We start from the raw sequence: 16,336 nt of genomic DNA, 5'->3' as shown, positions 1-16,336 counted from the left end.
GATCTCTAAATCGTTTCAAGATCTTGTGATTATCTCGAAATCCGAATAGGCCTGTTTGACAATTTAGATATGGCGGTTTGTTTACATAGTTAGCAAGTTCCATAGAATGACACTTTAAGTGATTGATGTTAATTATGTTAAGTATATAAGTCAATAACATTATTATATTTTAATACGATTATTACACGCCTATATTAAATTGAGTTAGATGTCGTGTTTAGTTTATTTGGGCAGCAGTTTTGTTCGTATAATACCTACATGTAATATTTCATGAAATTTACTTAGTGTAAATTGCGTGTCAAACTGTAAAATAACTGAATCGATACATTTTAAAGTGTCAGAAGTAAGCTCCTTAAAATCCTGAAATTATTAGTCAACAAGCTTAATATTTTTTTTACAACGGGGCAAAGTTGTTGTTTAACTCCTCGTGCTAATATTGATACCCGAGTAAGCGAAAGATCCAAAAATTGAACCACGAGCGTAGCGAGTGTTTCGAAAACTGGAATCTTGAGCGTTGCGAGGGTTAAACAAACTTTGGTACCGAGTGAAACTCAAAAATTTTCACCACACGGACGCGAGAAAAATACAAACTGTATAACATTACGAATCAATCAAAATGAACTCTATATACAGTGAAACCTGGTTAAGTGGGACCTGGATAAGTGAGAAACCTCTATAGCTGGGACTCATGGTGCGGTCCCGACACTTTAGCACTGAATTACCTCTGTTAGTGAGATAAAACGAACCTCTATAACTGGGATTAGTTGTTGTGATTTTATAGTCACATTTACCTCTATAATTGAGACAGAGAGTGTATTTTACCTCTTTTACTGAGACTATATTTATAAGATTACATTTTCCTAATTGTTTTTTTAGAATTTTATACGAATTACCTCTTTATCTGAGATAACGTCAATCTATGACCTCTCTAACTTGGACTTTATTGATCTATTTCCGTATTCTTACTAACTCTTAGTTTATCCACAAATTCCGCATTCGCTTAATTGTGTCTAAACGACTTCAAGTTTCATTTAGTTACTTTATATAGTTAAAAGTATCGAAACTAAATCCGAAATCTTGATAAGTAACAAGAATAAACAAATTTTCATTTAATTAATTTCTGAGACGCAATGAAGTCCGTATCAAATTTAATTGAAAAAAATCTATCCTTTGGAAAATCATTCAAAATATTTACAAAGAAATTTAAACAGACTTAAAAAATATTTAGGGACAAAGATAATTTTACCTAAACATTTAAAGATAATTACAAAATACCTTATTAACCACCTCTATAACTGAGATATATCCTCTATTCTCACCTCTATTAATGGGACCCTCTGTAAATGAGACAGAAATTTATTTGTACCTGGCTAACTGAGAGCCTGGGTAAGTGGAATATCTCTTTAAGTGAGACAAATCTGCTCGTCCCTTGAAGTCTCACTTATCCAGGTTTCACTGTAATTATGTATCATTGAAAATCAGTATTTAAACGTCAATTCCATTAGCTACCGCCACATCAACCAACTCACCAATTCCAAACTTGCGTCAAGTTACTTTGCCACTCTTGTGGATAAAATGCAACTTTATCGTCAGTTTTTGAATAATAAAGAGAGCCTTTGCGAGCGGGTGTGGTGATAAAATATTGAAATTTATTTACGATTGTCATCGTAAAAAGAGAAGTCATTCAGAGTACATAAATCGCAATGTTGTATAGGTAATTAATTTCAAACGTTCAAATTCTTCTATCATAACATCATTGTAACCACCAGCTTCGTCGATTGACGCAATAGTAGCGTCAAATATTGTGTTCTGGTTGGTTCTAGATCCGTGCTTTGAATGGGCAGGTTCTGCTCGAGTTGACGGACACGGACCTCGAGGCGGGGCTGGGCGTGACGCAGCCTATGCACCGCAAGAAGCTGCGGCTGGCCATAGAGGAGCGTCGGCGGCCGGACCTGGTGCGCCATCCCACCATCGGGCAACTGACGCACGCGTGGGTCGCGGCTGAGTGGCTGCCGGACCTCGGGCTAGCACAGGTAATATTCAACTTAACTTTTCTTTTTCCAATGGTGACCAGTGGCGAGCTGACGAGCTTTGATTACCTGAACTGCTAGCATGAGTTGCGTTCTCGCGGCCGTAACATACATCTAGCGCGACTTCAAGATGGACTCGCGCCAGAACGCAACTCATGGTAGCCGGTCTGTTGCGACATTCAAGTAACATATTGTGTGGTTCAAAGATATACCAGAGACAAGGCGACATTCTTTAAAGATTAACGACAATAGAAATTAACCTAACATAAATGGAAGTGACAAATTCAAGCCCGTTCATTATCCTATTTTTTAATACTTCTCTCGGGCCAGTTTGATCTGTCAGTGTCAACATCTCTTCGACCAAAAACGTCACTTTTGACACTGACAGATCAGTATCATATCGGAAACAGATCGAATAACTAAAACTCGAATTGACCTGTCATTGGCGTTAACTATTGGAAGAGTCAGTCAAGGTTCGTGACAGTATATATTGTATTGCATATAAACTCGCTTAGTTGAGTCTCGAGTCATATATCACGAGTAGATAATTATATACCTATGTTAACAGCAATAGCCTAAAATAGTAAATATGTTCAAAATAAATTACGCTTTTTTATCAACAGTATGCCGAGTCTTTCTTGGCGAGCCTGGTCGACGCTCGTATGCTGGATACCATCAGCAAGAAAGAACTGGAGAAGTATCTCGGGGTCACAAGGAAGTTCCACCAGGCGTCCATTGTGCATGGGATACATCTGCTGAGGATAATGAAATACGACAGACAAGTGAGTATGGTATAGTTCGTAAAAATACTAAGTCTATCCCAAAACGACACAACACCAATTTGAGGCTCAATTAGTATCGAACATTTTGTGCAATAAATCCTAAATATTTTGGTAAAAAAAATTTTTATTCCACGCATTTTGTATTAAGTATTTGTATCCACCATATATTGCTTAATCGGCTATACGGGGGAATAAGTGATTCTGAAACCGCGAAGTATCAAGAAATTTGCAAAAAATAAACTAAGACCCCGGCCGGCGCAAAGTGTTGCCACATTTATCGAAGCTACTAGGGAAAGTCTAAAGCCGTTAAGAATGTAGGCCCTTACAAAATTAGCGCTGAAAGGGTGAAACAGAAAACCGATTATCCCTTATCAACATTTTTTAGCCATCCATCACACAGATGGCCGTTTCCCGTGAATGATAAGGAGCAGAAACAAATGAGCGATTATCTGGTGCCGTCACAGAGTGTTTCGTCTCGTACCTATTGCGACCCTTGTAATGCGCAAACATTAATCATCTAGTATCGTGCACTCCTCTTTCCGATTCTTTACCGACGTTCGGGGAGTTTTAACTTCGATACCATTTATTCTTGTTCACTTTTGACTGGAGAAGGATTACGTCTGTTGTTCTTTTTATTCAGTTCATATTGGCAAGATAGGCTGAAATTCTAGCAGATATGTTTCGGTAGGGTCACTTCTTCAAGTAAAATTTATTTGTCACATCAATGTTTACTCGAGATCGATCGATCTTTATTAATTTATAATGTTTTATTAGGCGCTGGCTGTGAGGCGGCATCAGTGTGAAAATGTAGATGCAGACCCTTTAGTTTGGACCAATCAGAGATTTATGCGGTGGGCTCATAATATCGACCTAGGTGAATTTGCTGAAAACCTGAAAGGTAAACTTGTTGCAATTTTAGTCAAATATACTTCTGAAATGATAATGGAGTTTATAGGTTTGGATATGCTTTTAGACAGCGGAGTCCACGGAGGATTAGTTGTGCTAGAACCATCGTTTACGGGCGAGACTATGGCCACAGCGCTCGGCATTCCGCCCTCCAAGAGCATTATTAGAAGACATCTCGTCACCGAATTTGACGCCCTTATCATTCCAGCGAGGTGAGTATTTGCCAATTAATTAATGAAGACAATAAGAAAATATAATATTTGCTTAAGCTAGAAATTGTAACGAATTGAAAATCATGTTAAACTTATAAACTAAGGTTTGCAAATATTGTATTGTTCTGTTAACATTCTTAACTATACGACCCTTAAATTACTACAATACTCGTAAACTGTTCATGTTCATGAATGTAATAATATTTAGCCCATTTTCTTGAACATTACTAATTTTCTGCATAGTCCGAGATTAGCAATAAATAGGTAATATCTATATGAAACTTATGTTAAAATATGAATAATACCTTGATTATTGGCCGCATAGACCTCCAAAATGTATTAGAATTGTATTACCCCATGGTCACCGCCGTATTTGATTGTTGTTGTAATTGAAACCGAGCGATGTCGGAGTAGTGCTGTCCCGGACTATCTGTAGCTCACCCCTCAAGTCAGGACACACTGCATGTAGTACCGTCCACCCGCGCCACGCCCGTAGGTGAGCCGCTGTAGTTGATTATAATGTAAGGTGCAATCCTGCAGGTATACGATATTTTGCCAGGTGGAAGAACTGCAAGTGGAGGCTGCCCGAGCATCCATGTTGTCCACAAAACAAAGATAAACCCACAAAGACAAAAAAGTTATCCTTCAAAAAATAAATCCCGCTTTAACGCCAAACTTCGAAACTGTATCTATGTAAAATTCCTTGTATCAAGATGTTTGTAAAGTTGCTATTTTTACACAAAGCATTTTTTGCAAAGTTTTTTATGATTCTTCCGTCAAAGCCGCTCGTTTGTGAAACGTTATTAAGCGAATGTAAACTTTACGAGCAGTGAAGACTGATAAGGTACCTATTGTAGGAGACGTGGTTTGTAAGTAAATGAATCTCGCAAAAATCAAGCGATCGGAAACTATTATTTTGTACCCCTTGCCTTCGTCAATGTTAGAATCAATGTTCACACGTAGCCCCCTAGAGACCCGAACTTGCCGTAGATTAGATTTGTCACATCAATGTTTACTCGAGATCGATCGATCTTTTATTAATTAGTAAATGTATACAATTTAATTGATATTGACTTAAAAGCATTAAATGCTTCGTATTATATAGGGGGTGAATCAGATCCCATTAACAATAAACATTTTAAAGGATTTGTTTTTAGTATTGTCAAAATTTAAATAATGAGATTTTGAACCAGTTAATAAAATTGGACATGTTCTAGTTTTAAATTAAAAACAGAACCATTTGCAATAGCTTTAGGGTTATAACAATAATAGCATTTATTGATACTGTAAAATAACTATGTTTTTGACTTGTATACATTCATAATTGTAAATTAAAACGACAGTGTATAATTATTAGGTTCAGCTGTAACAATATCAATTGACATATAAATGTGAATAAATCCTGATTAACGAGATGAAATATAACAGACTTCGCTACCTTTCTTTACCCCTACACCCCTATTTCGGCGACCCTTGCGTCGGGACAGAACGGTAAAGACTATTTTATCGTTACATCATGAATGCCTCTGTCATCATCATGTAGACCGCACTGTAATCGGGCTCTATCCACTCTTTCTCCTTTCATTCAACATTTTATGGTTTTATGCCAGAAATCACTTTCGACCACATCGATATTTTGTGCTTGTTTTACTTTTGTCGTCTTCATTGTTGTTTTAAATTTTAATATTACGATGAGGCTCCCAAAGAAAAGTGCTGCGTGACTTATGAACTGTATTTTAGCCAAGTCGGAAAAATGCCAGGTGCGACGCAGTACTATTCTTTGTTACTCATATATAATGGTAAAATTTTTCAAATTTTGGGACTGGTTTTCTAATCCCCAAATAAAATTATCCAATAATTCGTTTTAGCCCAATCCTTTACTACCATGTAAAAAGCAGAGAGTTGGCTATCTTTGAGGGACGGATACATTAGTGAAAGGATTAAAAAATCAGGCCTTATTTATTATTTACTTCAAATAATTGAATTCAGTTAATCACAATTAAAAAAAGCATGATTTGTTATTTCAGCAAAGTGCATCATGCTTTTGGTGTCTATGCAATAACTTAATATTGTTGATTCTCTTGTACAGCAACTATGTGTTTTAGCTGTTATCTTTGATAATTTTAAATAGAAGATTCTTACCTAAACACGTTTAAATTTATGTACTTACGTGCTAGGTCGTGCTAGGTTACGTAGGAGAAATGTATAAAATTCCAAAAAGTTGCATGTTAGCTTTTTGTGTCTTAGCCATCAATTTACTAAACCTTTTAACTTCCTGATATTGTAAATGAAAATAAATACATACGTGTTAATTGATTAGCCGTAAACGCTCTGCCTGGCTTTGATACTGTTGTCTACTTAGAGTCTTGCAGAGTTGAAATCGGTTCATTACATTTCCAGGAATATGTTCGGGCATCAGATAAGGATGTTGGGACGACCATTCTCGAGGTCGGTTGCAACGGGATTGCCGGGAATTGATTTAAGCGGTGACTCCCGAAGGCACAGTCTCAGGGTATGTATTTGTACTGATATAAGGCTTTTATGCAAATCCATATTCTAATATCGTAGTCCTAATTCTTTTAAGCCATATTATCTCCTCATGTAGGTGGCATAAGTATTTTTAATCGATTTTGAATGAATCAATTAAGGTAGGAGTTTTTTGATTGGCTTAAACGACATGCTCGTTTGATATAGGGTGCCCTCATAATTTTGCTCTCTTTTCTATATTGAACCATTTCTATGACATAGTGCTTCTTAAGATCTGCACTACAAACTACAAGGTACTGTTCATCTGCTCCATGAATTAATTTTCCTAGCAACCGTTTATGTTTGCTATTAGCTGAACGCTTTAAGACTGTGACCTTATCTCTCTCTCCTCCGTCATATATATTCGTCGTATAGTTTTTGATCGTCATTTCCCAACAGACGCCATTCTAAATACTTGCCTTTGTGTTATTTTGTTAATGTTTTTAGTATCATTTTATTTATTTGCGATCTATTGTTTAACAGGGCTCGATAACCCGCGCACTAGGCGTCCTGAAACCAAAGCACGACCGAACTTCGCCTTCAAGTTCTAGCGAGAGCTCAAGCGTGCTAAGCCTGACTACGCAGCCCTATCAGCTGTCATACTCGCCGCCCATAGCCATGCGGACGCTGTCACAGCTGAGCATGGCGTACGCGCCGCCGCCGACGCTACAGGAGTACGAGCCGATCTACACGCCGCTGAGCCTCTACTCGCAGTCCAGCGTCTCAACGAGGGACAGTCGGACCAGACTGAATGATGTGAAGGAGAATTCAGGGATTACTCATAGGTGGGTACTGATGTAAATAGGCCTTCTAACAATATTGCTACACATTTGTTTTGTTGCTATGTTTTATATACGAGTGTGCAGTACAAGTTGAAAGAATTTCAACATTTGTTTAAAATCTCAAAAATCGAAAAGTTCTTAGTAGTTTGAAAGAGTATTTTTCCAATTTTGGGTTATGGGTGGATAGGAAAGGCTTTGTTATAAATAACAAAAGAAAGAAAACCACACAGATGCAGCCCGATTCTAACTTTAAGATACGTCCAATGTTACGGCTAGATACGATATGGATTAGATATGGCAGTGTCAATAATGATGTTTCTTCAAACAAAAACGTAAATTTTGGCACTGACATATCTAATCCATATCGTATCTAGCCGTAATATTTGACGTATCTTAAAGTTCGCATCGGGCCGCTAATATAAAAATATGAAATTTAAAGTTCGTGAACAATTAAAAAGAGTTCAGAATTTTGATAGTGGTAACTGACGGGTAGGTACCTACATTTTGTTGTTGTATAGATACGGACAAAAGGCGGACCACGCGCACAGAGTCAGCTCTCCGCTGCCGGCCAAGTCTGTGGACGACTCCGTTGTGAAGCAGAAACGGCACCGCCGCGTGAAAAGCATCGGCGACATCAATGCCTGCAGCAAGACCTCCGTGTAGGACAATACCGGCAACCCTCCTAGTCTAATAGTCAACCAACAGTATCCTACAATAAGGATAAGGGTAACATTCCATTTCTGACCGCAGCTGTACTACTAGTACGAAACGCGTCGCTGTTATTGTCAATTTCCATAGTAAAATGAATGGTGCTGCTGTCGTTGGAAATGGACTGTCACCTTAATGCGGCGTCGCCTCATCAGCAACGTTAATACTTGCAACACGACCACTAAGACCAGTGCAATACCGACAATTAGAAAATTAACCCCCAGTCTCCTACCAAGAAGGATACAATGAACAATTCTATTTAGGGACCCTGTTTTTGATCTAAATGTATTTTTAAAAGGGCACTTATAACTATTAATTTGTCCTTTAAAAAAAGCTGCTGGGCTAAGGCCGAAGATGAAAAAAATGAAGCACGAATGCTCAATATCCTCTAGTCTGCGATGTACAAAGTTGCATATCAAAAATATCCAAATAAAAAATAGCAAAAAATAGACTGAATGAGCAAGTCTCAACATTTTGTTTACGGTCTTATGATATCTGTATTCCATTTTACTATGGTTGTTTACGTACTTTATAAGGGTTTTGTGTAATTTATTATGTCACATAAATGTTTTACTCGTACCAGTCACGCCATATACAAGAAAATAACTGCTGAACACTGTGATAATAATGTATTTTCACGCACTAATGAGCTTCTGATTTTGATAAACCAAATATTAGTCAATTTATATTAAGAGAATTATTATAATTATCTAATATACCTACGTATTCATTCCAGTCAAGCGAGATTATCTTTTTACCTAATTAGATGTATGTAACCTAATAATGAGTGATTCAATTTAAATTATCTGTTATGTTAAAATCATTTTTATGCTGTTTTATTTTTATTCGTCGTTATATTTTTTTTCGTTACACTATTTTGAGTCATTTTTGTTTGGTTTAAGCAATATTTTTGTAATATTTTCCCAAATAAAAATTTAAAACTTGCAACAAACTTCCGAGTTTTATTGTTACCCCTGGTTGCAGCCTGAACTAAATTATACAAACAGCCAAATACTGAAGTAAATTTTCTAATACACAGTCAGATGCAGAGAAATATGTCCTAATTCTTTTATAGTCTCTCATAGAGCCAAAATACTTAGGTATAATTATCTGCGGCTGACAGTACACAGACAGGTTTTCTTATTGGTAAGTATATCCTCCTGAGTCCCCGAGGCCTTTATATAGGATTGAGGCTAGAATAAACATTTACCTATAAAAAGTTTTTTACTGTGTTTATTATACACGGTGGCTAAAAAATAACTGCATTCCCGTTGCCAGGGAGATTTTGGGATTATACTGAGCAACTTTTTCTATGGGATTGGTCCCCGAAATCGCGAAAAGGAATTTACCCTCCCATAGAAAATGGACCAGTTAAAATATATGAGATACCCAAATTCTTTTTTTCGCGATTTCGGGGTTGGTCCCATAGTAAAAGTTGCTCAGTATAATCCCAAAACCTCCCTGGCAACGGGCATGCAATTATTTTTTAGCCATCCTGTATATTTCCGATCTCAAAGATTTTGCTCAGAAAATAAAGCATTAAACATGTTTTATTTCAACTTAAAAGAAATCCATACTGCAGTAACCCATCTGACCTATTTCGAGAACTCTCACACTCGCAACACAATAGAAACTATCGAATATCGAGCCTGCAACTCAACGATAGCTGTGCAGAATTGACGAGAACCAATACAAGTCCGACTGAACTCTCACACCAGTAATCCTTATGCAAATTGCAAGTTAGTACCTAATCTGTGTAGCGTCAGCATCAGAGATAGTGACAGCCAAAGAAGTTGAATATTATGTAACAAACCTTTGTTAGGTAGGTACTATATAGAATAGCTAACAATGTGTTGCTAGAGTAAAACCAGTTTAATATTTTAAAATAATGATCCAGAAATAAAACGTGTTTTTCAGAGGAATGTATAGCTAGTATGACACCTCTACAAAAAAAATAAGCGGTTATGATTTATTTACAGCAATAATGGTGGTAGTTGCTATAATTGTTCCAAATTTTAGACATCTATGTCAAACGGTCTCTGAAAAAAAAAAGCATTTAACCGATTTGCAAGACCGAAGTGATCCCATAAGTGCTCCGTGAACAAAGTTTCGTAGTACTAAAAATCATGTATTATTTCGTTACCATTTGGTTACCATGATATCTACTGACATAACTGGCACAAATGACTAAACTGCGTACGGATTGCGCGTACATTGGCACGCGTAGTCGGTTACGCGTGTCCTGGAACGCCATGTCCGTACTTGCAGGTACGCGTACACTCTAGCGAGCCGCCATAGTCGGTTTTTGGTACAATGTACGCGTGGACTGCGTATCCCGACTACGCGTAACCACAGGAACGCACTGTCCGTACGCAGCTTTAGAGTCAGAGGGCGTACCGCGAAACACGTTCGACGTGTTGCCTCCCTGTCACACTTACGTACGAATTTACAAGTGCGACAGAAAGGCAACACGTCGAACGTGGTTAGCGGTAGGCCCTCTGTGACGAAAGAGAAGAGTCGTGATATGTATGGGGCCCAATTAAAGAATGGCCCTATACATTTCACAACTCTTTTCTTTCCGAACAGACTCTAGAAATGTTTTGCAGGATATTTGGAAAGGAGAAGAAACTTATTACGAAACCTATTTAGAGGATGCACGTGAATGCATTATATGCATTGGAACGTCATTGTTTGCATCGGACAAGTTTTAAAATGTATGATAAATTGAACAAAATCCGTATAAGTAGGTACTTTTGTATTCAGAGCGTTTCCAAACGAGTCATCCTTCTTCCGTCCTTTAAACTGACACAAACTGAAATATTTATATCCAATTACTTATCGGTTAGCATTTCAAACACATACATTGCAAACGGCAAGCAAAACTATCCTGTTTGCTGTCTAAATAGGAGTGAAAATGCTGTGAACACGATTTAGTTTTCATCTCGGAAATATGAGACACGAGTGTAGGAAAGTTATTCTGTTCAATTATTTATCGGACTAGTCGACGGGCGGTTACCGAGTACGCTTGCGTTGTATCCGGGCTAACTGAAAAAAACGCGCTTTGAAAATTAGGAACTATAAGTATAATAACTTATTTTTGAAAGTTAAGATAAAATAAGAATAATTTAAGAGTTTATGAAACTAAGATATTTATTAAGCTGTTACCTAACCGAAATACCAGACTATGGAAATAAATGTGGTAGGTAAACTTACTTATCCCTGAATGAATAAAAAAGATGTATCTTTAAATAATAATCGGTAGCAGTGTATTAGGCTCCATAGATAATCAACATAGGAAGGCATGTATGTACTTATATTGTAAAAATTTATACAATTTAAAACAAAATCACTAACGAAATTGTTACTAAACCGGCGAGCGTGTATGAGGAATGTTATGAAAGTGAAGGAAGCGAAAGAGGTATGTTAAAATCGTAGCGGGTGGAAATCCGTGGTCTCTGCCTACCCCTCTGGGAAATATGCGTGAATATATGTATGTATGTATGTATATTGTATGTATGTATGTACTAAATTGTTAAATAAAATATCATGGAACATACAAGTATAAGACAAAATGATGGATTATGTAGCTATCAGCTGCAATGTAAGTAAACCAGTGCACTTTATGTTACTGTGCCTCTCTGGGACGGAACTGCGCTCGCTTCATCATTTAGCAGCCCTGAGCCTGGCCGACTTTTGCGTTGAAACCAAAACATCGTGAACATGTTTAGTAAGAAATTTCTTTATTCGTTTTATGCAAGATGCGACAAAAATGCTTATAATCATGGAACAATTACGTTATGATAAATGCACATATCTTCAGCAATATATGTGTGTGTGTATGTGTTTAGATATGTGCAGTGTGGAGCGAGGCCGGAACCAGACCGTCTAGCATGAGCTGCGTTCTCGCGCGCGAGTCCATGTACTTGAAGTCGCGCAAGATGAATGGAGTCGCGCGCGAGAATGCAACTCATGCTATCAGGTCAAGACTCAGAACTGGGAACCTTGAAGGCCAACAAGTAGCAGGGCAGCAGATACGGTGTTTGGTTTTGTCTCAGATCATATAATTTTTATCTTGCCCAAGTACTGGGCTCTAAATCATCTACATCATCTGAATGATACTCACTACTGGACATACAATACCAAAAGAATTTTCATATACCCACCCATCTTGTGAACAGTTAGAATTATAACCCAACCCAGCAAGGAAAAGATACTTTAATGCTAAAATATCATACATATGCAAAAATACACAATCTACACATAGTAATTAAGTACAAGAAACATCATCCATTCCTATCGTTTACTATTCTGTGACTATCCTATTGAAAATCTCCTATGTCAACCGTCCTTCAGGCCAGTTTTTGTGTTTGAATTTTTATTGCATCAGCCTGAAACTATATTTCCAGGCTGTTCGTTCCTTGCAAAGAACATAAAAATCTATTTATACCCTTAATAAGCTAGCCAATTTGCAAGCAAGTGCGCAGTAGGAGATTAGCTGACTCTAAATTCCTATTGCGGGTGAGTTAAAACTTCAGAAGAACCAGTGTATCTACAAGTTTAGTGTGCGTCGAGATCCATAGGTAACTACATATTTATGTGTAGGTATTAGATATTGCATTTAATTGCATTAACAACGTAATACATAACAACTAGTGTTAAGTTAATAGGTACTTATTTTTTTCTAGAGATAGTGATTGTACATACATATCTGCAATAACATACATGTGTTTAAATATAGATCCTCTTTCCTACACTTCGTTTCGTATTTATTTTGATAAGCCTTGAAATTTATTATTGTACCTACTAGGTATTTTCTAACATTTGGTATTATATAGATATCTGAATATGAAATTAGTATATATTTTTTACGGATCTTAAAGTAGGTATTATATAATAATGGTTGATCGAAGTGTTGAAATCTCCTGCGTTCGTTAAACAATTGGAATCTGCCCTGTGTGGGACTCATTAACGATAGCCCGCGGGCACTGCAACCTCAATCACAAAATATTCTACCACAACTCTTAGCTAATCACTAGTATTACTTGATCTCCAGGTCCTTAGAAAGTACGTATAAACAATACCAGGTTTATACTGGTTTCCATATGCCGATGTGCTCGGTACGCGTGGTCAACAGCCATGCCTCGACCACCTCTAACGAGTAGAACTACTATCTCTCTCCGATCTCCCATTAACTTCATGATTTTGAAAAGGACGGAGATAGTTTTTCACAAGTTTCAAATATAGAATACCTATGCCGGAGGGCATCTCTGCTTCCTATCACGCCGACTGAGCAATCAAAGGACTTACTCGTAATCCAGTGCAAATAATATTTGTATCCACGAGGAAAAACTTATCATAAAAAAATGGTTTCGAACGAGCGTCATGAAAACACGAAATACAGTAGTTACTTTAGTTACGTTTAGAAGGAAACAGTTTCAAGAGAAAATCGATGGCCACAACGAGAGCTACATACTACTGAACTAAGTTGAGGGCGGTAGACATTCAAAAATGCAAACGGCCTGTAACACGAGCAAATAATTAAAACATAGATTGTACTCCTCAAACGGTGACACTTTTGATCAACAACTTTGAAAAATTATGAAGTATTTAGACTCCCTATTTTTCATACAAAATAAATATTATCTTTAATGGACGCCATCGCCACGCCATATCATTGTGATTGACGTTACTTGTCAAGTTGTCACGCCTTAAACATAACAAAATTCGCAATACATTGCGTCTTAGAATAAACTTTAAAGTGTATTAAAAATCAAACTACAAGTTATTTTTAAAAGTCGCTGACCAAATATTGGTCAGTATGAGGAGTACGGCCTACAGTTTAATTTTTTGCTCATATTACAGGCCACACCCGGTATAAGGTTAGGTCTGCAAGTTTAGATCAAGCAATAAGTTGTCGGGTAAATAAATTTTCAACTTATTAATGTCACCGTTACCTTTTTCCTTACATTTTTTATAATTACTATAAGGCAAGAGTGAATTAGAGCGTTACAAAACAAGTGAGTTTCATATTTCTTCGTTAATAAATAATCTCGTAAAATTTACGCCGCTACGTGAACAAAAATTGAAAAAAAAAAATCTTTTGAAAAGGTCGTTGAAGTTTTAATCCATATTCTTCCCTGGATTGCGACAAATTATGATTATAAATGATTACTTTTCAACGAAATAAAATATTTTCATAAAAAGTAATTTAATTTGTCCGTAGAGTTCTACTTTTCATTTAGTGTCGCTCGCTATTCCTAAATCGTAACAAAATTGAAAGTACACATTAATTACTACATTGTTTACAGATAAACATCAACAGCAATCAAGTCTGGAGATAATAGATAAAGGAGATAGGGCTCAACGAGTCTGATCACGCTTGCCGGGAGCGGCCGCTATGTTCTTTAAACGGTTTACATTGAATAAAAACGAACTATACAGACTAAGCTACAGAGGAAAATAACAGTGTTGTCGGTTATTTAGGTTACATGAACACTTTAAAAGGGCCCAGGCTCTGATGTAGTTGCTCATAGCATATGGAAAATAAATTATTAGTCTACTGTAGATAAAATTAGCAAAAAATATATTATTCTCACTTTGTTTTTTTTTTATATATACTTATTTTTTTGGTTAATATGTTCTTGGTGAGTCTTTCAACCAAGTCTTTGGCCAAACCTCATAACATAAAATTTTACGCAATTTTCCCCCTGCCTAACATGGATGTTAATATACATCATGTTCCTAAACTAAACAGTTTTAAGATGTCTGAGCCGCTTAAGCGGCGGTAATATCGTTAGACGGTCCATACGAGACAGTATCGCGGTAAATTAACTGAAGCCCGTGTGTATGTGTACCCCCATATCCATGGGTCCCCGAGTGCTGGTAATTCGAAGACTAAAACAAAACCAGTGTAACTATGATCTCGTGATGTATAAAGTGTGCGTTCCTATTCAAAGAGCACTTACAGAATGCTCTGTAGCAACTCTTTAATCTGGCAAACCAATTTTCTATTAATATTCATAAACATTAAAGCGACAAACCATCTTTTTTTATTTTATTTAGCCTATGTGTGTGTCCCACTGCAGGGCAAAGACAAAACATCTTAATTTTAAAAAATACCAGCACATACGAAGTGATAGTTTTACGGTTAAAATATAGGTACTTCTTGCTGTGTTACAAGGCTAATTCAATAGGTACAAAAAATTATGTAAATCGGCTTAGTTATTTTAAAAAATTCTTCCTTTGTCCTTAGAAACACGTGGTTTAAAAACGTTCGGGTTTCTCCCGAGCGTCCTGAATAATGGTTTGTTTGGATGTTTTCGGCTCGCCAGCGTTTGTGAGGCGATTGGAATAGCTTCCCAGGTTGTATGGAGCTTCGTGCAATATTCTCGCACTTGAGAGGATCAGTGTTTCCTGGCAATTCATCGTATGCTTCATAAGGTTTTCTAATGTTTGCCTACTTTAGATAGACGCTTGATACAACGTTTACAAGCTTGGCCACTGTGTTGATAGTACGCCATTTATGTACACAGGTTGATTTAGTTATGTTCAACAATACTCAGAGATCAGAGGAGAATACTCGTATGTTAGGTCATACTGAACTACTTTTAATATGGCCAACTCCGATATCGCGAAAACAGTTTACACATTTCAGCGGTTTCAGCAGGTACTTACTCAGTGTTACCAGGCACATAGAAAAAATAATAATATGTTTGTATTAAACATAGACTAGGAATCCTCAAGGCGGACTTTAGAGCAATTATTTCATGCAACCGATGCTGCCAAAAATGCGGGGGTGCGCGGGACGAGGTTAGCGAGATCCCGTGCCGTGATTGGTCCGTTCAAACGTCGAACGAGTTCACGGACGTCACACAAAGACACTTTCGACTCGAACATGGAGTAAATTTACCGTATGCGTGGCAGAGGGGGTAGCGCCCATATAACCATTCCAGTCGCAGAATCACAAAGTGGTAACTAAATGTCAGATGTGTCGTAACAGAGTCCACACAATGTGTCTAGAATTGTTTCGAAACAAAGTGTCGTCGCCGTGTCTACACTTTTCCGTAACAAGGTGTCGACACATTTGTGTGCACTTTGCGTGCGGTTTGCGACTAAATCTGACAGCAAATTTGTGACAGCAAATGTCAATATAAAATACCTCTTGAAAACCAAGGTTTGTCAAACTACTATTAGTGTCTCGTGTGCTCGTAATTCTAGTAAGTCATCATGGGCAATGCAAATGATAATAATCGACCGAAACCATATAAACACCCAACACCCGTCAACCTTTTACAGAAAAGTTTTTAAAGAAATTCAATAAGCTACTTAGGTCAGGCAACGAATGCTCCAAAAGTTGTAGAGGGAAATGCTCGGAGCACAATTTTTGACTC

General features: G+C 37.2%; 1 protein-coding gene across 7 annotated transcripts in view; it reads left to right on the top strand.

Annotated features, from left to right (window-relative positions):
• LOC134796086 (kazrin) overlaps positions 1-8,132 on the top strand; it is a 135,047-nt gene extending 126,915 nt beyond the window's left edge. For 3 of the 7 annotated variants that reach the window (XM_063768027.1, XM_063768025.1, XM_063768026.1), the window contains 7 exons: positions 1,824-2,033; positions 2,654-2,812; positions 3,587-3,710; positions 3,786-3,930; positions 6,331-6,442; positions 6,940-7,241; positions 7,757-8,132. In XM_063768027.1, the coding sequence (XP_063624097.1) occupies positions 1,824-2,033; positions 2,654-2,812; positions 3,587-3,710; positions 3,786-3,930; positions 6,331-6,442; positions 6,940-7,241; positions 7,757-7,901 (1,197 nt within the window). In that variant the 3' untranslated portion in view covers positions 7,902-8,132. Of the gene's footprint in view, positions 1-1,823; positions 2,034-2,653; positions 2,813-3,586; positions 3,711-3,785; positions 3,931-4,470; positions 5,356-6,330; positions 6,443-6,939; positions 7,242-7,756 lie in introns of those variants that run through there. The other 4 variants (XM_063768028.1, XM_063768029.1, XM_063768030.1 and 1 more) reach the window with 4 other exon arrangements.
• The last annotated feature ends 8,204 nt before the right edge of the window (positions 8,133-16,336 follow it).

This window comes from Cydia splendana, chromosome 13, assembly GCF_910591565.1.
Source record: "Cydia splendana chromosome 13, ilCydSple1.2, whole genome shotgun sequence".
Classification (NCBI taxonomy): domain Eukaryota; kingdom Metazoa; phylum Arthropoda; class Insecta; order Lepidoptera; family Tortricidae; genus Cydia; species Cydia splendana.
The sequence above is the reverse complement of the archived record's forward strand: the minus strand, read 5'-3'. Positions and strand labels throughout refer to the sequence as shown.